General features: G+C 35.1%; 1 protein-coding gene across 2 annotated transcripts; it reads left to right on the top strand.

Moving 5' to 3' along the window:
* The first annotated feature begins 34 nt into the window (after positions 1-34).
* slgA (proline dehydrogenase slgA) lies at positions 35-21,980 on the top strand. 2 transcript variants are annotated; one of them, XM_081974924.1, is made up of 11 exons: positions 35-662; positions 8,927-9,135; positions 9,190-9,371; positions 12,846-12,866; positions 14,705-14,769; positions 14,818-14,996; positions 15,968-16,142; positions 16,423-16,665; positions 16,722-17,007; positions 20,976-21,201; positions 21,262-21,980. In XM_081974924.1, the coding sequence occupies exons 1-10, from the start codon at positions 354-356 to the stop codon at positions 21,179-21,181; spliced, it is 1,875 nt and encodes a 624-aa protein (XP_081831050.1). In that variant the 5' UTR covers positions 35-353; the 3' UTR covers positions 21,182-21,201; positions 21,262-21,980. The 2 variants fall into 2 exon arrangements, with proteins under 2 accessions (XP_081831050.1, XP_081831051.1); XM_081974925.1 differs by lacking the exon at positions 12,846-12,866 and having other exon boundaries at positions 40-662.
* The last annotated feature ends 3,053 nt before the right edge of the window (positions 21,981-25,033 follow it).

Genomic DNA, 25,033 nt, shown 5'->3' with positions numbered 1-25,033 from the left:
TGGTGATTTCTACTCTAGTTGTGATAGTTAAAGGAGTGAAACAACCCTTGGCACAAGCGTATAACCAACCAATAAAACCCATTTGCAATTTTTCATTGAATTTTGGCCGGCCGTAGTCTGGCAGCCGGCAACTGGTCCGAGAACCCCATTGCGCACACATACCGGCGTTAAAAATAAACGTCAGCCGAGTCGATTTCAGTCGTGTTCGAGAGCCGCGAGACTACCTCACACCGAAATTTATCATTTTCCGATCGGCAGGTGTAAAGCAGAGTAGCCACGAACAAGGCGCCCCCCGAAATCTCCTTCTCGGACCCGCACACGCTTCCTTTTCGACCTAAAACTTCGACACTTAAATGGCTTTTCTTCGTACAGTGAGCAGGTGTAGTGTTCCCAAAAAGTACGGATTACTGATCGATAATTTAAACAGCGGTTTCGGTGGTAAAATCGATGTTAATCAGGCAGTGCGAAAATCCACCGCGGCCGCTACTAGCCTGATTCAAGACCAGCAGAAGCAGGCGGTACAGAGCCCTAAAGACCCCCTAGATTTAACATTCGAAGATGCCAAGGCTGCCTTTAAGAGCAAAACGAACTGGGAGCTCATCCGAGCCCTGGTCGTTTATCAGATCTGCTCCTACGAAACTATTGTTACAAATAACATGAGGGTAAGCAAATTCCACTTTAATAGTTTTTAAAGTTGCCCGTTAGTCACTTAATCCAGACAGAAGTTATCAGGGCACTTGGTAGAACCTAAGTTTGCAAAATTGTGGGTTAACGACCCGCTATCGGTACTCTTTTTGTCGGCGAAACCTTGAATCCTGAAAAGCAAATGTTTCACGGCCTTGGCCACTTGACTATTCCTCCTACATAGATCCGTTTACTGACTTACTTGTAGCCTGCCAGTCTGTGCCTGATTTTTCCACATTGATTATTCTCATTACCTATAGCAAAACCGTTTTTTATTGGAACAAATTCTAATTAGATACTGGCCAACTTTGAATGTATAATTTGTAAATAAGAAAGATGTTTGTGGCGAGTGCTCAAGAGTCAATATTAAACTACTACTCATCTGCCCTAGTTAGATGAATTTCCAATTTTCTAGCCCTTTGGAAGAATGGTCAGAAAATGACTATCAAAAGACTTTTAATTTAAACATATCCAACTGTTTTACAGAGTAGGTTTAGCAAAATATGTCTCTTCTACTTAGGATTGTTAAGTGTTGTTGATATTTGGCCCAGTAAGTAAGAGACACTTTAATCCAGCTAATATTTTACTTGTGATTTTATGCAAGAAAGTCCTATACCAGAATGAATCAGTCCAGACCATCAGACTAGAGTATTTTTATTGTGTAAAATATGAGGTTAATGGTTAGGTAAGTTGACTTATGAATCACCATAAGGGTGTGTAGTGTTTCTTCCCCTTGGGCAAAACTTCCGGATATAACCGGTTTTTATGAAGGGTTTTTTGAATAAGGGGAAGGACATGCCAATTTTATTTTTTTGTCTAACAAATAATTGCCAAGAGATTACAGTAGTTATGTACAATAACTATTAGGTGATTTCTGGAAGTAATGCAAATCATCATTATGGTTACTCCTGAGTTTATTCTTCTGTTGACTCATACTGGAGCTCATATGATTTATTCTTGATTTTATGCCAATAGTATCATATCATGTTATATTTTCTTCCCCATTCTTTGATTGATTTTATCATATTTTGATTTATGTGTATGTGGGTGAACATTTTAAGATCTTTCTCCTTCCTCTAGCTTTACTTACAGATATTTTTATTATGTTCATCATTGATTTGAATTTTTTAGGCACTTATTGATGTTCCTATTTATATTTTGTTCAATTTTTTTGGTACTTATGTATATCAAGAGTTCCATTAAGAGGCAAGTAGTTAAATAGGTACATATTCCATATTTGAACTTATCATTGAACATATTTTTTGAAGACATCTTGGATTTGTTACATTGTTTAATAGTAGTTTCATAGCCGTGCTGATGGGGTAACTTCTCATATTCTTAGATTTTTAGCACAAACAAGTACATAAGACTCCCTAGGTATTAGTTTGGTAATTTTGAATATTTTTTAGATAAAAATAATACTGCTTTTTTCTTTTTGCATATGACTCTCTGTTATAGAGAAAAATGATAATTTTGGGGGCAACAGACTTTGAAGAAAAAACCCGAGGGGTAGATCGCCGAAGTATTTTGGTGTAGGTACACACCCGAGGTATTATGAGGCACTTTGCCAGTATTACACGAAGCATTTTGAAGTATTACGAGGCATAATGAAGTATTTATAAGGCATTTCATAAAATTTTGAAGCATTGACTGTATTTTTCAAAATTTTGCGATATTTTCATTCGAATTTTGAGCGAAATAAAGACTAAATAAAGCAAATTTTGCGATATTTTAAGGAATACATTGTAGTAGACCAAGCAGTAGACAATTTAGTGTATCAATATAACAAAATTGACCGCACATGTAATTATTATGGTAAAATCTTTGTTACATGATATTAAGTTGAAACAATATTCATTACAAATTATTATAATAATTTATCAAGTTTTCAAAATTCAAACTACATTTTTAAGGTCACGTGACTGTGGTGTCAACTGGACTTTACAGTGTTGCAATCTCTAAAATTGCATAATCAAAATCACGTGATGTCTCTCTTACAATTTCAGCTTTTACAAGGGTCTAAAATAGTCTAAATTTAATTTACCAAGTTTTTAAAGTTGAAACCACATTTTAACGGTCACGTGATTAATTTTGACAGATATCAACTGCCCTTTAGAGTGGTGCAAGCTCAGAATTGCATTATCAACGTCAAGTGACGTTGATAATGTAATTTCTGACAATATAAGTTTTTACAACTGTCTAATTTTTATTTATCAATTTTCCAAAGTTTAGTCTGCGTTTTGAAGGTCACGTGACTGTTTTACTAGCCTTTACAGTGTTGCAAGCTCAAAAACTGAATTATCAAAATTTCGATTACGTTGTCACCTAACCTAACCTAAAAACTGTCACGTGACTTAAAATTTTTTTAAGCGGTTGGGTCTTCAAAATTTGGAAAAGCAATCAGGTAACCTGAGGAAGTCATTTTTTTTGAATCTTAATTCTTATGACATTTTGACAAGGGTCAAAATGTCATGTCAAATATTGTATAGTAAATATTGTTGTGTTAATTAATCTGACAAAAAAATGTCAAGGGTGTATTTCATCAAGGTTTATCATTGTCCCAATACCAGAGGGGCCTTATAACTATTTAAGAATGCCACAAATGTGTAGGTAAACATTTGAAGGCATTTTGAGGCACTTTAAATAATTTAAAGGCATTTCAAGGTACCTAATATGAGACATTTTAGGCAGTTTTAAGGCATTATTACTAGGAGGCATTTTGAGCAATAATGAAGCATTGTGAGGTATTTTAAAGGCATTTAAAGGCAAACAAAAGCAAAACATTTGACAAATAATTGGCAGTAAAGTAATGTAATTAACGGTCGTTATGAATAGTTATCCGATTAGTTATCACTACAATAATTATTGAAATTACTATAATTTTTAGCACTGTCTGATCCAAGATTTGAATGGTTCCAAGACTATTCTGATCTTGATTAATACTTAATTAAATATTACGTCTATAGATAGATTTATAGATATGGAGGATTTTACAAAATAGAATTCATTGACTTTGAAAAGTATGTATTTTTATCATTTATGAGCATGTACAATAAACTTACTTTTTATTCATTTTTGTATGTGAATTTGAAGGTCTAGTGTTGAAGCTTGATTGGATAAAACCAGAAATAATTGTTTATTATCATGCAAGTTATCATGCAAAAATGCGGTATAATAATTTGGAAAACCTTCCTGAATTTAAAAAAAAGTATCGGTCCTAATGACTCGTTAAACATGTTTTTTGAGTACTTTTTTTCCAAAATTGGAAATTTTCAATACTTAATAATTATTTTTCAGTTTTTATGTTGCGGCTATTACACTCTTATTTTATTACAAATTGAAACAAGCAACATCAATCAAACTGCTTTCGGTCTAAGACCTTGAAACATTCCAGTAGACCAAGATCTTGATGACTGTATGTAATGTTGTATTAATGTACAAACCGAGCCGCATTCTTCTTCTTGCTTGAACTAATGAGTTGTCTGCTAATACCGTACCGAAAACGTGTCTTTTTTACTTGCTGCAGGTTTTGTGGTTCAAAAAGTTATTAGTTATTTACAAACTGCTTTTTTAGGTTAGAAATTTAGCTTCAGTTGTGTACGGTTTTCACCATTAGTTTCGATCAATATACGTCATCAAACCGAACCAATCACTCATCAAATCGTCGGGTTTCAGAGCCAAGCCCTCACATTTCGTCCAGTCACGATTTATTTTTCAAGTCTCAATTGACGTCACTAATACCTAATATCCCGCTTTACTTGCATTTAGACAAAAATAACTCAACTTACAGGCCAATATGCATAAAGTCATATGTGAACTGGACACTTGGTGTGGGTTCCAATTCAGGTGTTTGCCTGGACTTTGGATTCAAATCCAAATAGACTAATTTACTTTTAGTATTTTTTTTTTATTTAGGGACACAAAGGAAAGTCAATTAAGTATAACCTAGGTCGTGTGATTTATTTGAAGAGTATCCAAGTGGTTTTGGACTAGACTCAGCAATGTGTGTTGCACCTGGTTAATTGTAGGTCGCATTAGGAATTCCCCAAATTCAATTTTAGGATTAAATGAGCCGTAACCCAGACAAAATATTTACGATATGTATGCAACCATCCGTAAAATAATTTAACCAGTCTCTAATCATTATAATTAAGTATATTTTACGACAATGTTACGTAATTGGTTTGATTTTAAATAGCTTCAATTGCTTCCACTTACTTTCCTACTATTTTTCATACAATTCAATCTAAATATGATTTTATAAGTGCAGGAAGTGACTGAGTTTTGATATCTGGGCTATTTTAGTTAAATTGAGTTTGTAATTACAATTTATCAAATTCTCAAGTCTTATGACAGTTTTTAGGATACTTATCTAATGCAAACCACGCGCTTCCAGACTAATCTAATCTCAATTGATGTGTAATTTTTGCATATACGTTTTGCGGTTATACAGCTGCAGTGCGAAACATGTTTATTGCAAAAGAAAATATTTTATTTTATTTCTGTTGGACAGTGTCCAAAAAGTGTTGGGAGGTGCATGACTGTCATCTCCACCCACTTTTGTGGTCATTGTTTTGTTTGGGGAATTGTACAATAAATTCTGCTGTAATTAGAATTGAAAAGTGTAGTTAATTTCGTTGCTTAATCCCAAGCACAAATCCATTCATTAGTAATAATTACTGGTCTGGTGTTCAGACTGGGATGTGTGTTTTGATTAATACGATTGATGAGTAAATTTATTATCACTTGTTATCTCTCTGAATTTGTGCCAATTATCTCTATCCGGTGCGGGTATCAAAAAATGTTAAGCCCCTAATCAGACAAACCAGGCTAGTCTAGAATGATTGGAAACCCCTTAATTATTTCTCATAATATCCTATTAAGTCTGATGTATTAAAACGTGACGTAGCATCAAACACACACAATATGGCAACGCGGCTTTCAGTCGGCCAATAAGCGACGTCCTAGAGACGCACACCCCCTATCAAATCGATTTGCTCGAACTGTAAAATTAATGGCAAGAAGCCAGTTTTTCCTGTGGGAGGGTTGTTAGTTTGTGCCACTCCAACTCATCCGAACTTACTGAAATATTTACGAAACTAACAAAGTGGTTTGCATGTAACCGCATAATTTTCCGCTTAAATTAATTTTTTCACGGGACCTAAATGGAACCTTGACCTGGTGGTCTTCTAACGTTAGGTGCAAAATTAGACGAATTTCGATCTAAACAAAAAAATCATTTGGAGGTCAAAGTCTGGCGAATATCTGCCTGAAACCGGTTTTCCTATTATTAGATTCACAAATATGCGTACGTGCTTTCGTATTAAAAAAAAATCCATGGTTTACAATGAGGACGTATTCTGTTTACAATAATTATTAGAAAACACTTTCTAAAGTTGTTGAGGCTGTGATTCACAGATATATGATTATAATGTAGAATGATTGAAATTTTTACTACAATCACCCTGCCAAATCAGTACAGCATTAATTGTCAATTTATGAAGCCATTATTTAGATAAACTTAGTTCATTTGAAAAGTGATGTCATTATGAATGAAGCTATCAAATGGGTTTTTTAACATGAATGTTTTGAGTTTTGTTTTTTATAGAATTTGCATTATAATGCCTATTGCTTGGTAATTAGGTTAGGGGGATTTGTTGGAATGCCATAATTTGACTTACTTTTTCAATCAGCTTAATTCATTCACATTCCTTAACTTTCTGTAAATTAATTAAAAACAGGTTAAACAACAGACCATAAATTTAGTATTTACAAGGAAGAGGGAATTTTAAATTTGGACAATCTGTAAATGCAGAAAATTTAAGAACAAAACAGAGAAGAAACCGAATTTTTAATAAATTTATCCATTGTTCAAAATGTTCCTATTTCTCTCTGCCTCTTCAGAGACCAGAAAGTTTGATTCCATTTTAGTAGAATGTGCAAAGTCAATACTCCAGCTATACCACAAGCTGGAACAAAAATTGATTCTTCCTTATTTCAAATGGAACATCCTGTAATTTTCAAGACTGTATGTAATTTTATGAATCATTTCATATACAGGGCCAATTGACTAAAATTAAGCAATTATTCACCCTGCAAAATATCAAATTTACTATATGAGTAATTATACTCTTTGAAGCATCCACTTAACATTTTGCAAGTTTAAAAGTTTAAAAGTAGAAGCAAAAATTATTATTTTTAAATTAAAAATGTAAGCTTACCATTAAAAGATTATTGAGGGAATAACCATAGTAGGCCATAAAATAATAATAAAATTGATCCCGGAATTAAGTTCTCATATGACCTACCTAGAAATTTTTATAATTACGGATTTGTCTAGCCAGATACTGTTTGGTTAGACATTGTTAAAAAATAAACAATAAACCAACTTCAATTGTAGCAAACGTCATTTTATTAGTCATAATTCAAGCAGATTTAAGTAAGATATGGCTAATATTTTTGATAATTAGTAGTTTTCAAAAAATGGAATAATAGTGGACATACCACCAAAGATTTCGTTTTGTTTATTGATTCAGGTAAATGAAATGCCCAAACACAAAAACTGTCATTTTGGAACTGATTTTTGATAAAATGGTATTAATATTTTAAATATAATTCCGGCAAAGGTTTTAAAAACGAATTCACAACCGGTTTCACTACTACCTGTTGTGTAATTTGATTGTACCCAGTATCCCAAATCAAACATTTACGGTTTCGTTTTATTTGACACTTTCAGACCACTGTAAACAAATAATAGTATTGTGCTCTTATTATGTAATCGAGTTTAATTCAATAGTTGCTATCCAAAACATTTACATCAAGTACGTCCAGTAAAATAGTTTTAGTAATAGTAGATAAGGGTAACTCAATCACTTTCTTGGTTTCTGTCTCCTGTATTACCTAAACTGAAAAATTGTATATCTTAATAATTATTAAATGTATTATGTATGTTTGCAGTTTAAATTACCATTTAAGGATGTTCTAGTAAGTTGGTATGGCTCGGTTTCAGGATTTACAAATAAAGACAGTGAATGTGTTGACAGTTAGGCAGTATTAAGCAGATTAACACCTTATCTTTGCTGCCTGCATTCATTAAAATATGCTTTTCCTCAAAAAATTTTATATGGTCAAGGAGGTTATTTACTAGATCTAGCCAGTTGAAGAACAGTCATGCAACTAGAGTAATTACATTAAAGTGAATATAATACCATGATCATCATGTAAAGGATTGAATTCCAACAGTAAAAAGCTCTATTATTACACACAAAATTAGAGAATTTGGGTTTAATTCTTTAGAGAACTTTGACTTGTCTGTAATGTTAGTTACAGTAAAATCTGTCCTGTTTATTTTTTAAGGATCAGTCTACCCAGGAGAAGAGTAAATAGAGTTAACTATACCCAGAAAGTAAAGGCTTAATTTGATGTTATGACCTGACCTTTTACCTGCTTTTTCTGAGTAACTTCAGAATAAATTTCACAGTAATATTAAATGTCAAAAGATGCTGAAACGAGTGTAAAATCCCCAATTAAGCCTACTTTCTCCATATCAAAGAAGTTAAGTTGGCGAATGGTTTAGCTATGAGAACATTTAACTAAAAACTAAAAAAATGCAGTTAACACTAACTGGCAAACAAGGTAAATCATATATTGATGACAGTAACTCGTGGGAAAATTACTGAAATCAGTGAAAAAGTGTAGTTCAATGTTCTAAAAGCCATTAGCCACAGTACTTTTTTAGTAAAACCTCACAGACACAAGTCAGAAATTTATGCACAATGTGCCTGTCCCACAATTTTTTTTTATTTCATAACTACAAAGACGGATTGAAAATATTATAACCGTATTTTTTTGTTTTCAAAAATATTAAGTCTAAATAGAAAAAAAATTATGATAAAAACTACATTAATCTCATGTTTAAAACGCCCGCCGCCGGTGACGTACTACACTTTCAACCAATCAGCGACAAGAAGTGAAACAGTTGGTGTGCAACAGCCAATAAAATCGCCCAGAATTACTTACGTCACATGCGCGCCAAAACAGATCTTTTAAATTTAATGGACAAATTCAAACTAATGTAGGAACATTTACGACCATAATTTTTTCTTCAAGAATATGAAAAATTAGTTTTTTGATCCTATTCTTTCGATTTCAGTCATTAAAACAAAAATTTATGATATGTGGGATAGGCCCATTGTCTAGTTACACTGTATTTACAACAATCAATCAAAATTATTATTTTCAGCTCATGAAAATATGCAAAGCGATTTTGGGTGAAAAACTATTCATCACGCTGATGAAAGCCACTTTCTACGGACACTTCGTGGCCGGAGAGGACGAATACAAAATCCGGCCGAAACTGGAACGGCTCAGATCGTTTGGAGTTAAACCGATTCTTGACTACTCCGTGGAGGAGGATATTTCGCAGGAGGAGGCCGAAAAACGTGAAGTGGAGTAAGGAAAATTAAAACCACCAGATCGCGATTGGTTAACTTTGTTGATATTTAGGGCTTCGGTGCCCGCGGCTGGTGATCAGCTGGAGGACGGTTCCTTAAAGCAGTACCATGTGGACAAGAGCTTTGCCGATAGGCGCTTTAAAGTGCAATCGGCGAGAACTTACTTCTACCTCAACGAAGCGACTTGCGAGAGGAACATGGAGACCTTCATTAGGTGTCTGGAGGCCATCGCAGGTAATTTCAGAAGGAAAATGACGCCTTAAGTATTTATGTGCGATTTTTTAAGTTTCTGATTGCATATTTTGAGTTGGTTGTACCGTTCAAAGTTCACGTAATTCAATTGTTAATAATTATTGATGGTTTATTCTGGAGGAGAATGTTAAAACGGTCGCATCTGACGTGATAGATGCACTTTTTATGTAACTAAACGGTTAAAATTAGCTGGGACATTTTCGGGCTGTACCTTATTTTTAGATTCAATTGCTCTCTTGTTGATTGCGACATTATGCTGTGCTTATTCCTGTTTATTTTACTTATTAAACTGAATCTATAAAGTATTGAAAATCGCTGAAGAATTTAAATCAAAAACGAATCTAATTACTCTAAAACAGAACAGAGGATGGGGTAAAGTAAATTTTAAAGTCGACACTAGGTTATGCAAAGTATGTCGTACTAAAAAGGTATTAAGACGTAGAAATCAAAGAAATACAGGTTTTATTCCCACTTATTGGAACTCTAACAAGGTCGTTACATATCCCAATTAATAGTCACAGGTACGGCGAATGCAACTTTCGAATTCTTGGCTGAAATATCAGCTGCAAACGTTTTCTGCCAAATGATTGTTGTCGAAACCGTTTTAGGGGTTATGCAATTTCGGAATAACGTCTACGACGATTCTCTCTAAGCGTAGTTAATAGAACATTTGAACGTTTTATTTGATATAATCAGAAAATGTTTACACTGTTTCCACTTTTTAGTTAGATTCAGTTAATGACCTGCAAATCGGGGAATACAAGCACTTTATATTGATTTTCGTTTTCAGTAGTTTTTTCGTTCTAGAATTGATGCAGGTAAAAAGATCACTTTGCCGTGAAAATCGATTTATTATTACGCTCCACTGGAGTTTTTTTTCAGTTTCAAGAGCACAAAGGGCTTTTGACAGGGTTTGAAATCTTTTGATATAGGCAAATCAGAGGTGATAGCACGGCAAGCAGCCATTTTTAGTAGAATTGAGAGGTTTGATGCTAAAACTGCCGAACTATGTCTAATTGTCAAGTTATTGGTCGTAAATGGTGAGGTTTTGTTTTTTGTTTATCAATCCCAATCCTCTGACCGGTTTCGCCGTATTACGGCTCATCAGAGAGGCTATAGGGCTTGATAACCAAAGAACAAAACCTTCGTTCCAGTATAGTCAACTGGATGCCAGAAATGATAGTTGTGTGCAACATCTGGTGACATCTGTACTCAACTCTATGAGTTAGAAAGTACAGATGGCGTTCCAAAATCTAGGAACAGCACCATTAATGCCGCATCATTCGGTAAACACCGATCTGATTGGTTGAAAAAAAAACAAAAAACAAAACCTCACCATTTTCAACCAATCAGATCGGTGTTTACCGAATGATGCGGCATTAATGGTGCTGTTCCTAGATTTTGGAACGCCATCTGTACTTTCTAACTAATAGAGTTGAGTACAGATGTCACCAGATGTTGCACACAACTATCATTTCTGGCATACAGTTGACTATACTGGAACGAAGGTTTTGTTCTTTGGTTATCAAGCCCTATAGCCTCTCTGATGAGCCGTAATACGGCGAAACCGGTCAGAGGATTGGGATTGATAAACAAAAAACAAAACCTCACCATTTTCAACCAATCAGATCGGTGTTTACCGAATGATGCGGCATTAATGGTGCTGTTCCTAGATTTTGGAACGCCATCTGTACTTTCTAACTAATAGAGTTGAGTACAGATGTCACCAGATGTTGCACACAACTATCATTTCTGGCATACAGTTGACTATACTGGAACGAAGGTTTTGTTCTTTGGTTATCAAGCCCTATAGCCTCTCTGATGAGCCGTAATACGGCGAAACCGGTCAGAGGATTGGGATTGATAAACAAAAAACAAAACCTCACCATTTTCAACCAATCAGATCGGTGTTTACCGAATGATGCGGCATTAATGGTGCTGTTCCTAGATTTTGGAACGCCATCTGTACTTTCTAACTCATAGAGTTGAGTACAGATGTCACCAGATGTTGCACACAACTATTATTGGTCGTAACTGAGAACTGAAATGTTGATGCAAATATCAGTTATCTCCTGATGACGGTTGTTTGTTTCAAGAATAAGAATCATGTATTTAAGCCACCATTGTGTTCAAAGAGAGAATTGTTAAAGTAGTTTTTGCACCAAACACTTCATATAAAAAGGAAAGTTAAGAGATATATCTAGGTTTTAAGACTTATTTCTTAAGATTTTTTTGGTTTCCAAAAGGCACTTTTTGGTTAATTTGGCTGCTCTTAGAATGTGAAGTTTATGAAAGAAACAGAAGATCTTTAAAGAACCAATTAACTAAGATAGTTCTTTAGTAGTTCCTTCTAGAAGTCCTTATAATGCCACACCTAAACTGACTGGATCCCAAATTTGGCACCAAATATGGGCATATATCTGGGGGAATATATTAGGATTTCAAAAATTAAAGGTAGAGTTTTAAATTTGCCCTTATAAACCTGAAAATACTTATTTTTCCATTAAAAGACGAATAATGGGATAAACCAGGAGATTAAAATATTATAACATATATTCGAAGTTTACGGTACGAATTATTCATTTCATTGTAGCCTGTGCAGTGTTGCTCAAGGCTGTCAGTACTAGACTAATGATTTCCGGTTTATTTAATGTTTAATTGATTATTGTAAAGAAGTCATATGAGATGGGATTTCCGTTTACAACATATTCTGTAATGTTTAACAAGCAGAAGACAAATTTATATAAAAAATGTTTTAGTTTGAGAAAGCCATCTGACACTACAATTTTAGATTGTTTTCAAAAAAGTTTCAACAGTGTAACAACAGTAATAGTAATATTAATCATGAGCCAAATGTGTCAATTTGTCATTGTGCGGAACAATTATTAAATGATTTGGAATAAATATGTGAATGTTTACATAAAGCAAAATTTAACTCGTACGAGAAGCGGTAAGTAGCAATAATTGCACACTATCAAATGCCTAAATCGCTAACGATACAATTTCCTCAGTCCCACTCATCAAAAAATTGCCGAGTAGGCTTTTAAATGCTTAGAGAGATCAACTGACAAAAAGTTTCAAGCCAAAGGATTACAGTACATATTTTGTACAGTTTAGTACAGATACAGATAGTAGTTACAGTAGTTTAGTGCCAAAAGGTTTTTTCTTCTGGAGAAATGTTGGTATCTTCCAATACAGCTAACCATAATTGCTTTTTTTTAATTTGAATCATTTTACTTCTTCAATTAATATTCTATCAACGTCAAGAAATGAAATGGATTTGGCAAGTTCAGAGTAATTTCCAATTTGCCTCACACGTTGTTAATTACAAAAGGTGCAACAAAATTACTGATATTTCTTCAACAAAATGAAAACTTTAAACGGTGCAACCAAACTCATTCGTTTGCAAGACATTTAGCGTGACAATAATGGTTGAATTATTTTCTTTCCATCTAGACTACCAGAAGTGCGATCCAGGTAAAGTAGTCAAAAGCAAGTCCCCTTGTATACTACTACTACCACACACCTACCGAAAAAATTAAGCGTTTTCACGTGATAAACGCTGGCAAAATTGTCGTTCGGGCGACTTAATTGGCAATTGCGCAGTCGCAGCCGACCGAAATTTCAATTGGTAACTATGAGGATAAGTATACAAATCTTCCAAAAAAAAAAAAAAACAAAAAATAATTACCGAAACGTAGCTGTTTGATGTTTGGTGTATTTACAGTGTGTTCCAAAGTTATCTGCTTAAGAAAAACCACCTTGCAGGTATTTTCTTATTGCAAAACCACCCAAACGTTTTTTATTGACCACCTTTAGGTTAGAGGCTTTCCAATCTGCTTTTACCAGAGTAATCTCAAGATTACAGTAGTTGTGTACGTCATTTATTCTTTGAGTGACGTGCGTAACGACCTGTTTTACCCCAATTTTTTTGATTAGACTTTTTTTAGACTTGCCTACTCGTTTACCGCTATCGCTTTAAGGGTTTTGTATCTCTTAGCTTGCCGGATAGGGTGTTCATTAGTGTTTAAAAATCTTATATGATTTATTATTAACTGACAGGATAAAATCTGTATTATTCTTAGTTTAGTGGAAAGATCTCGTAAACTAGCAGAAAGTGGACCATGGCACTGGAAACTTGTAGATATGCATGAAATTTGATTTAAAAAACTGAAAATATAGCTTCACAATAATTATCACGTGTAATCTATTCATATTGAACAACTTAAATTACGTTTTGGAGCGTTTTAAGCCTGACAAAGTAGAAATAATTACTAGTTAGGTTGAGTTAACTGCTCTTAAAATAGACTAGCTTCTTTTTAGCCACATTCGTTTTCTCACTCCATGTAGCGACCAGAGCAAATTTGACGTCACGATGACGTATTCTGTATAAAGTAAGCAATTTCTGAGATCTTTTCATTACATATTTGAAAAAAACTCTGATTTTTATTGTTAAGTAGGCAACTTAATAATCTGTTAGTCTATTTTCAGGTCTATTAATAAATACATTTCTTTGACTATTAGCAGGTACATTAGCCATACAATTTTCTAATGGTTATTATATTGCTAAAACTCAGCTTGGCGAGTATGTGCTTAAGGACACCCTGTATTTTAATCAGCTTATCATTTAAGACACGTTTTTTTGAAACAACTTAGAACAGAACTAATATTTAAACTCTAATTTATGATGTTTCAAGCCTTCCTGCACAGCAAATGTATGGAAAAGAATATCGTCATATCGATCAATGTAAATGAATAGTAAATACTAGTTTGTTTTGACGCTGTGCGAATTCATTGAAAACTGTTTCGTAATCAACATATTATCGCAAATATTGATTGACAAACATAGAAATACGCTCAGCTTTTATTTAATAATGTACTGCACTGCTTTTACGACAGACAATGTGTAGAGCTTTGCACTAAACCGTTTGCTTTTTTCTGCGCCTCCGTGTATCAAGACACTCAGGAAAGGTGGAAGCAAATACAACGTTACTGTTACATGTTTTATTATCTAATCTTCTTCTATGTTTCATGGTTAGTTAGGTTATTGAAAGCTATTATTTATATTTGCTGGGCATTGAAACTTGAGGCATGTTACTCAAAATAATAATTGTAGTTTTTATCTGAAAACGTGCTTTAATTGAGCCACTCGTAGACGTATCAAACCACACTTTCCGCTTCAAACTTATTCTACACCTGGAATGGGTTATTTGCATAATATTCATTTTGGGCATTTTCCTTGTCTATCCGTCTTTTTTTTTATTCCAGTTGCAATTTTATTAACTTGTGTTAAATATGAATTTCCTCTGTTTCAGGAGCCACTTACGGCACTGGAATTACAGCTATCAAGCTTACCGCTTTGGGTAGGCCTCAATTATTGGTAAGTATCAGTGTTTAGTACCGGTCTGTTGGTAAATTTTCTTTTTAGCTTCAATTGTCCGAGGTAATCATGCGCACCCGTCAATATATGGCGGAAATAGTGGGCGGAGAGGGCAACGTACTCAGCCACCACACTAAACCAGAAGAGTTGGAGCAGAAATTCGCCAAGATCCAGGACAAAGAGTCGCTCAGAAAGTTCCTCACCCAGGTGACCTACGACAAGGAAGGGTAAGTTTCTAAAGACCAGACTACTTAGCTAAAATTTGGATTTTATCGCTCGAGTACTTGTCAATATTGCCTGAATGATGTAGTTATTGTACCTACTGCGTGATCCACTCGACGATCGAGTACATTTGTTCTGCTTTTTACATTCGGAAGTGATAGATGATGCAATTTGTTTGTTTAAGTTTTCACTTTTAATTGTCCACTCGAGTAGTAAAAGTCCGGGTTCAAATTTAGTACTCAAAACCATTTTTTGGATAAAAAGTTATGATGTAATTTTCATCATGAATTTATTAATAATGACTGTACATTTTTACAAAAAAAGAAACAGTTTTATGTAAAATTTCTTTATAATTGGTTGGTTAAAGAAAACGTTTGGCCACCATATTGTTAAAACTTCACAAATTTGAATTAATAAATGGTTGGAAGAAATATTCGTTACTACTTCTAGCTAGAATTTGTGTTTGTAGTAACAGTTTTAGTTCATAGGTCATTTTGCAACAATTTTAATAATTTATATGAATGTTTTAGTGATACTGGCGAACGAAGGTTAGTAAGTGTTACCAAATATCACTCTTTTATTGGTAATACTTGCTAGTTATTATACTATTATTTGCTTTTTATTGAATAAATGGTATTCTTTAGTTTATATAATCCTGTCGGCTTGGCAATGCTGCCTTTTTGTATTGATCCGTTTTCTTTCCTGCCACTTAATGCGGGGTTTTAAATCCTTCAACAACAATGTAGTGAGTAATGGGCTTAAAAGTGTAATTTACGTTATCGCAAAAATAATCATGTTTCACTCTATTTGGATTGAACATTTAGAAAAAACAAGTTAATTAATTACCCATGCAACGTTGCTATTTGTTGAGTTATTGACCAACTAACCTACTATCCAATTCATTTAAAACGAATATATGACAATAGCATGCAACAACCTTACATTATTTTCAATCACACTGAACTTTTTTCGGCAGTATCCTTCATCTGTTCCCCTGGTCGGGTATCATCGACGAAAACCAGGAACTGAGCGCCACTTTCCGAGTTCCCGACTTGAAAACCGGCCGTATGGCCCGTTTGATCACGCAGCTGTCCCCCAAAGAAGAAGAGATGTTCAAGAACATGATCCGAAGGATAAACACCATTGTTAAGGTGAGATTTTCTCACTTCTGGTGCATAAAACAACCGCCAAATTAAGTCGGGCTAATTGGCGATCTAACAACTTACATCATTTAGCAAATACTATGTTAAAGCCAAACCCAAATGTTACACAACTACTTAATCGATCTTTTGATTACCTTCCAAAATTAAGTTCTCTCAGTAGCACAATTACCCTATCTACTGACCTCTAAAACTACACTTTAGGATGAACTTTGTTGTACTTTCTGTTTGTGAATACTTAGTTTCTTCTACTAAAAAAAAATATACGTAGGCCGCTCAAGAAATGGACGTCCGCATAATGGTGGACGCTGAACAAACCTATTTCCAACCAGCTATCACTCGAATCACCTTGGAATTCATGAGGAAGTACAACAAAGACAAAGCTATCGTGTTCAACACTTACCAATGCTACCTGAGGAACGCTCTCAGCGAGGTGACCACCGATCTGGAGCAAGCCAAAAGACAAAACTTTTACTTTGGCGCCAAACTGGTGCGAGGTGCCTATCTTGAACAGGTATTTTTTCCCTTCTACTTCTCCATTGACTATAGGTTAACTGAAAAATTGATTAGGAGAGGGCGAGAGCCGCAGCGATGGGCTATCCCGACCCCACCAATCCCAACTTCGAGGCCACTACGGAAATGTACCACAAAACGTTGTCCGAGTGCCTGAGGCGGATCAAGGCGTTCAAGGACAAGGGAGAGGACAAGAAGATCGCCATTATGGTAGCGTCCCACAATGAGGACACGGTACGGTTTGCTATTGAGAAGATGAAGGAGTACGGCATCGAACCGTCTGACAAAGTAATTTGTTTCGGCCAATTGTTGGCCATGTGCGATTACATCACCTTCCCCTTGGGTAAGTTTAGACCTAGCTCCTTTTAAAATCTAGTTTAGTGGATTTGGGTCTAAATAAAGCGATTTAGCCATATTTGCCTTAATCCAAAAGTTGATAATTACAGAGCTATAGGGCGGCAAAGTTAAAATTTAAAAATCAATTTTTAATCGTAATTTTTATACCAAACCATTTTTTTACATTTATCGTAGAGGGCGCCACATACGGTTCAACCAATTTGTTTATTTCCTTTTGGCCTTAAAAACCCTTATCGAAAGAACAGTGGAGTATAATAGACCGTTGGTTCTGATCTTCATAGACTTTCTGTAAGCATTTGACACTATAGAACCAGACGCAATTCTCAAAGCTCTTAGTCAATGCCGCATTGACTACAGATGTACTAGACTAATACACAATGTATATAAAAATACAACTGCATGCGTGAGGTTAGACAAAAACACAATTAAATTTCCACTCGAAAGAGGAGTTAGGCAAGGAGACACGATGTCACCCAAACTTTTTATTACCGTCCTCGAATACGCGTTCAAACAGCTGGAATGGGAACAAAGAGGCATAAACATCGACGGTAAGAGATTAAACTTGCGTTTTGTCGACGACATCGTGCTGATCGCTGACGATATACAAAAAGCCCAAGAAATGCTGACAGAACTAGCAAATGCCACCACAAACGTAGGACTACAAATAAACACACAAAAGACAAAGATAATGACCAACCTAGTTCTCGGAGAAACTCTAACATTGGGAAGTCACAACATCGACGAAGTAAGAGAATATAGATATCTAGGCCATGACATAAAAATACACAGAGACAACCAAACGCAGGAGCTACAACGACAACAACAGACGAGTGGGGCTTGGATGGGCAGCCTATGGTAAACTGAACAGAGTATTCAAGAGCGATATCCCGATCTGTTTGAAGCGTAAAGTGTTTAATCAGAGTGTGCTCCCTGTCAGGACAACGCAAGAGAGCGCTCTATGCTGGGAATAAAACTATCAGATCGTGTTAGGAACATAGATATCCGCAAAAGAACGAAAGTGGAAGACATAATAACAAGAATTGCGAAACTGAAGTGGCAGTATGCAGGACATGTAGTAGCAAGACGCAATGATGATAGATGAACGAGGAAATTATTAGAGTGGCGACCGCGAAATGACAAACGAAGTGCAGGAAGACCTCCCACAAGATGGCGAGATGATGAAGTCAGTGGATAAGTGTGGCTCAGGATCGTAAACGGTGGAAATGTAAAGGGGAGGCTTATGTCCAGCAGTGGACTACGATAGCTGGGTAAAGAAGAAGAAGAAAATAAAAACTATCCCCCTATATCGACGCGTCTAAACAATTTTGAAGAATGTCATTCACATCATATAACGTTCGAAATTTGATCAAAATTGGTCCAACGGTCTGACGGATGTAGCAAAAAAAACGATTTTTTAAACTGAACTTTGGAGGTCTGTGGCTTCCTTAGGAAGCGTTCTTCAGGAAAATAACATAATGCATGTCAACTTTTTTTTTTTTTTTTTTTGCTCTGTTTAATGGCGTTACCAACTAGGGTATTTCCCAGCTCGATACGAAAGAGGCTCAGATAGTCGGGCTTGTGCCCCTGAGCCCCAAATAGCTACTAAAAGTTCTAAAAAATCGCTTAAAGGCACGATCCGAGCAAAAGATGTAGTCCTTCCTCGTGAAAACTATAACCGTCACTGTCACATCCACGTGGTCTTGACCTAGGTTTTCACCCTTTCCGCCTCCTGGAAGTGCACCGCACAAGACAATTCCCCATAGACTTTTAGGAATCGACGTTTCCACTTAGAGCTCCCACCATCTCCACTCGACCGGCTGCGGAATTCGGTCGTCAACTTCAAACTTCCCTGAACACCGTTTCAAGAAACGTGGTTTCTTAGCGACAAAAAATGGCGCCCACGAAACAGACGTGCGATACGTTTCAAGTTGAAAATCGAACTGGCATGTCAACTTATTTTTTGATTGATGAATTATTGACATTTAAAACTGAACCACCCTGTATATACTTTTTGTTTTTTGAGTTGTTTTTTGTTTTTTACCTGCTCACCTGACTTAAATAAACTCGACGTCAGAAACTCTTTTTAAAAAGAATAATTTTATTTCTTCTTCAGGTGCCGTCTCCGTTTCGAAGGTTGGCAATCATCAGGGCGATTCTTATTTTTGAGACCGCAGCTCTAAATAGTTCGTTGTTATTGCAACCAAACCATTCTCTAAGGTTCTTCAGCCATGAGTTACGTCTTCTCCCCACAGATCTCTTTCCTTCGATTTTTCCTTGCATAATATGTTGCAATATTCGATACTTTTCCCCCCTCATGACATGTCCCATATATTGCAATTTTCTGGCCTTAATTGTCGTAATAACTTCTCTCTCTCCTTATTCATACGTCTCATCACTTCCACGTTGGTTATTCTGTCTACCCATGAAATCCTCAGTATTCTTCGGTATACCCACATCTCAAACGCTTCCAGTCTCCTCACTTCGGTTACCTTCAGCATCCAGGCTTCCATCCCATAATACAGTACGGACAACACATAGCATCTCATTAGTCGTATTTTCAGTTCCAGGTTTAGATCCCGACAGCAGAAAAGCCTTTTCATTTTTATAAATGTGCTTCTGGCCTGTTCGATTCTGATTCGTATTTCTTGTGAGCTGTCGTTGTTTTCATTAATGGTCGTGCCTAGGTATTTGTATTCTCTTACTCTCTCAATAGGTTGATTGTTTACGTATATCTTACGAATTTCCTGAGTTGTTTTTGTCATCAACATATATTTTGTTTTGTTTATGTTCAGTGATAGTCCATATTCTTCGCTTACCGTGACCATTCTATTAATTAGCGTCTGCAGATCTTCGTATGTTCCAGCCAGAATAACTGTATCGTCAGCATACCTCAGATTATTTGTTGTCATGCCGTTGATCTTAATGCCTATGTTCTGATCATCAAGTGCCCTATTTATTATGTCCTCCGAGTACAGATTAAAGAGGATTGGTGATAGTATACACCCTTGACGAACACCTCTCTGTATTTCTATTTCTTCTGATGTCATGTCTTCTATTCGTACTACTGCTTTTTGACCATAGTATAAGTTTGATATTATTCTTATGTCTCTGAGGTCTATCCTTCTCTTTATTAATGTTTCTATGAGCAAGTCATGCCTCACTTTATCGAAAGCTTTATTGTAGTCCATAAAGCATGTATATATGTCTTGATTTATATCTAGGCATCTTTGTGACAGGACATTGCGTAAAACTAGCGCTTCCCTTGTTCCTAGGCCTTTACGGAATTCAAATTGTGTATCGCCGATGTCTATGTCTATTTTCCTGAATACTCTACCATGGACCACCTTCAGCAGAACTTTCAATATGTGAGCCATCAAGCTAATGGTACGGTAGTCAGAGCACTGCTTGGCATTTTTTTTTTTTTTTTGAAGAGTTATAAAAGTTGATAGCAACCAGTCATTTGGTATTATTCCTGTTCTATATATGGTATTGATTAATTCTACCAAAATATGAATCCGGTCTTCCTCTATCAGCTTAAGAATCTCCACTAGCAGTTGGTCCAGACCTGCAGCTTTTCCGTTCTTCAGCATCTCCAGTGCATATGTCACTTCATCCTTAATTGTGTCCGGGCCTAAATCCCCTTCTATATTATCAAGATTAGTTTATTAAGAGTTTACAATTAGTGCGACTTAACTATACGAAGTTACAGTAGAGAGTAATCTAGGAATATAATAAAATACATTTAAGCAACCTAAAATGTAGAATAAGCATAATAGCAATAGCATCTTCCTGGGAACCGTTGTGTCAGCATAGTCCCATGGGATTTACGGAAATAGGCATATATAACTCCTGATATACTTTTTTGTATTGTATACAATCTGGTAGCCAACAATTTTATGTTTTTTTTAAGCATCTAATAAAAAATGTAGAGCTCATGTTTCGCTTCTTTTGTAGGTCAATCGGGCTACTCTGCTTACAAATACATCCCTTACGGTCCAGTCAACGAGGTGCTGCCTTATTTGTCGAGGCGGGCGCACGAAAACAAAGGCGTGCTGAAGAAAATCAAAAAGGAGAAGAGACTGTTGGCCAAAGAAATTTTAAGACGTGTGGCCACCGGCCAGATATGGTACACGCCTAAAGGCAACTACGTTCCGGTGTAAACGTGAACGCGAAACGAAACGTAAGTCCAGTATTTATTATAATGTAGCCCTAGTAATCTTAATCAACCGTGCTGAAGCAGGTTTCTTCCTCACTTGATGATCCACTCACGATCGTACTCTTAAGGAGGCTGTTTAGGCCGGCCACACACGACAGACATTGTTTTGTAGATATTATATAAGTAGGTAAACTTTTTTGCTCTGGTAAATCCCCGAAATTAAAAGGGTCCAGTCTGTTTGCGGTCAAGGCTCCGGTCCCAACTAATCGATCTGATTTTTCTTTTAAACTATAGTCAATTACATAGTAGACAAATAGGATGGACCTGAGACTTTTCTGTTAATTTTTTTTGTATTGCTACAATAAAGTATCATCTCAGTAAAAATACTCGCCTCATGCAGACTGGAGTTTACTAGTGCTTTGCTTAAAAAAAATACGGTTATAAAAATTGTACAGAGTAACTCGTGTATGAATGTTATTGGTGTATATGATCTTTAAATTATTTTGTTTTTGTACGTTTTAAGTGGAAATTCCACCATCCTGATTGGTTATTTTTGTCTTGGACTGTATACCCCTACAGTCAGCTAAACCAAAAATTTAATTTTCCAACTGACTTTGTCCTATTAAAGTTCAATTATTCCTTTCAGTAATAAATTCGCGACGTTTTAGCCTGTGATTAAATAATAGCTTAAAATGGCACCCCTTATTACCGTTTAGTATTTTCTAAAAGAACAAAAAAAAATCAACAACCCGACAAGACTTGTTTTTTCCTCTGGTGTGATTTGAATAAATTTCCTGAAAATTCTCGTGATTTTTATTTGATGTTCTTTGTTAATTAGTGGTGTGGCTCCGATCTCGCTCATCCCCCGGACCTACCTGAACAAACGTGGCCGATGAGCGCGGTCGAGGCTATTGTTAACCTAAAAAAAAAACTATGTTTAATTGATGTGTCGTTAAGAAACATGTTCAGACAATAAAATTGAATAAATGTTGGTGTTGCTTTTTGTCTCGAATAACCGAGCCGATTTAGAGTTTTTGAGTTTGTTTGTTCCCCAGACAAGCAGAGGATAAGTTTAGTGTTTTTTCCTTTAATTAGTGTGTCTTATTATACGAAAAAATTGTTTTCAGATGCATTTGAAGGTAATGAATGATACGTATATTCATTCAAAGTCAGTTAATTGAGTTGCTTTTGGTAAATAACATTATATTTTTCTAAGTTTAAACATATAAATCATGCTTTCCTGAACTAGGTCTCAGTCTGTTTAGACAGTGATGTTTTGAATTGATTAGTTGGTTTCAGAAAGCATGGAAATATTGACAATGTACAGAGTGTCCCAATAATCCGTGCACGCAGATGTTTCTCGAAAACTATACATAGTGAGGATACAAAAAATTATTAATAAATGTGGCCAAGGGAAAATGCTGGAAATAATTTTTAGCTTTCTAAATCCACCGCTAGGGGGCGTTTCGATACCACTAAAATGAAAAATGTCTAAAAACTCAAATGGAAAGGTATCATAAAAGTAATCCCCTATTCTCTACGAAGAATTTTCCTATTTAACTTTTTTCAATAATATCTCTTATCGTAGAAACTTCGTTTTTGCGGCATTTTAAAGAGCATTTTCTGTCCTGTAGAGTGTCCGAAAACGACGTTCCAGTTAGTTTTCGGTCTTTTCGATAGAGGGCGTTTTTACAAAAATTCCACTGCAGCTTCCTATTACTTATTCCATAAGCACAATAGTTCCTATCACAGATGTAAAAGCGATAATTTTCGGGTCGGAAAATTTCAATTTTTGAAAATTTACGGGAAAATTACTTCATGCTTAAATGAAAATTTTCCTTAATAGGGAAAACAACTGTCAAACTTATCATTGTTATTGTCAAACTTATCATCCATTCTAATGAGAATGAGTTAATTTAAGACATCTAACCGCCATTTGCACCGTCGTACTTTAAGCACAGCTTAAGTTAAGTGTGACTTTTTTCTCCTGTACTGTCACAGTCTAACCCACACTTAAATTAACCTCGGCTTACAAAACGACAATGCAAACGGGGGTAAATGATTAAAAGTACATTAAACTTTATTTGAATTGATATTGGATTGTTGTACAATTACTATAATTAAAAAACGAATTATTTTTTAATTTTCCAATTTTTTTTGGAAAATTACCGGAAACTTTCTGAAAAATATTGTATACCCAACTTCAACACTTTTCAAAATAATATGATTTTAAAAAAAAATATTATTTATCTACAACAGTTACATAATATCGTAATTTCGCACTATTTTCAGTGTCATAATGACCTTTATTACCGCACTAGTGCTTTTTTCAATCTATTACCGCACTAGTGCGTTAATAATCGGTGAACAATTTGTTTGTACATCTGGAGTTCTGTTGCCTCCACTATCTTGCTTCTTGTTAATATTAATATTAAAAGTAACTTTTAGTTAGATTTTTTTAAATTAAAAAACGACATACAATTACATGAAAATTCAATTATTATTAGGATAAATATTAATGGTAAACTCTTTGCAATTGGATAAATTAATGCCAGATGTTGACATGGCAGTTGCTGGAAATATTTTTATTTTTTTTATTTATTTTTATATTTTTTTTTGTTATTTTTATTTTTTTTTCAATTAATCATTAAAATAATAATCGTTGTAGATAAAATGGTGTACGTAACACGTAGGATATGTTATTAACGCACTTTGTGATTACACGACTTGGCCTGCGGCCTCGTCGTTCAAATTTTCACATGCGTGCGTTAATAACATTCATATCCTACTTGTTACGTAAATAACTATTATATAATTTATCTCTTCTGGACAACACATTACCGGTATAAAAGCTTTAATTTTTCGGTAGTGTGACATTTCTACTATATATGGTATAAAGGGTGATCAAAAGACAATTTCAAGGGCTACAAATTGGTATATTAAACCACCCTGTAACTGTCAAATTAACAGAGTTATGGGCTGTCACAATAAAAACTGTCAAAATCAAACAATTTAGTTTTAACAGTAAATAACTCACTTATTCGACGTTTTAGGTAAAAACGCTAAACAGAGTGGTCAAAAGAGAATTTCAAGGGCTACAAATTGGTCAAAATAACCGTTATTGACAATACAATGGAGTAGTTTACAGGGTGATTCAACGAATTTTTACAAGGTTACAAGGATGTTGTGAAAAAATTACCAAATATGAATTTTGTAGATATTTTCATATACTTTATTCCTAGATAATCCATCAGTATACAGGGTGTCCCAAATTTGAGCAACAAACCAAAGTTATAATTTTTTCGATTTTTGGAATCTACGTCAAATTCTAGGCCTACTTAATGTAAATGTGACCACCCTCCTCGAAAGCAGTAATTCCCAATTTGAGCGAAATTTTGGTGCACTTTTCCAGAAAATCGTCCATAAGTCGCTTATTTGAAACACCCTGTATAAAACCACCGTAAAACAAAAGAAAGCTAATGAACGGGGCGTTGAGCGAGCACGGCTAAGTTGTCCCGTTTAGCCGCTATAGGGCGTCAAAGTTGACTCTCGTTTTTTGCAGTTTTTGCTCAATATCTCAGAAACGTTTCAGGTTAGAGGTCTGAAGTTTTTACCACAAATGCACCTCGATGGGATGCAACTTTTACCTTCTATACACTTTTTTGGTACCACGCACCGTTTGACTATGAAAAATTAAAAACTAGAATTGTCAAGATTGATATTTAGTTACTCATTTTGCTTCAGTTTGTGATTGTGCTATTCTTCGTGCAGCAAATCATCAAAATAAACGACTTAAGATTAAAATTTAAAAAGTAAAAAATTATTAATTTGAAAATTGTTGACAATTAAAACTACT

This window comes from Ips typographus, linkage group LG3 (genome assembly GCF_016097725.1).
Source record: "Ips typographus isolate SLU linkage group LG3, UJ_Ityp_2.0, whole genome shotgun sequence".
In the NCBI taxonomy this organism is placed as follows: Eukaryota; Metazoa; Arthropoda; class Insecta; order Coleoptera; family Curculionidae; genus Ips; species Ips typographus.
The sequence above is the reverse complement of the archived record's forward strand: the minus strand, read 5'-3'. Positions and strand labels throughout refer to the sequence as shown.

Excerpts from the sequence above, each read along its gene's own strand:
- slgA (XM_081974924.1), top strand. The coding sequence starts at position 354 with ATGGCTTTTCTTCGTACAGTGAGCAGGTGTAGTGTTCCCAAAAAGTAC. Across the intron at positions 663-8,926 it reads TTGTTACAAATAACATGAGG|CTCATGAAAATATGCAAAGC; the intron begins GTAAGCAAATTC and ends TATTATTTTCAG. Across the intron at positions 16,143-16,422 it reads GGATAAACACCATTGTTAAG|GCCGCTCAAGAAATGGACGT; the intron begins GTGAGATTTTCT and ends AAATATACGTAG.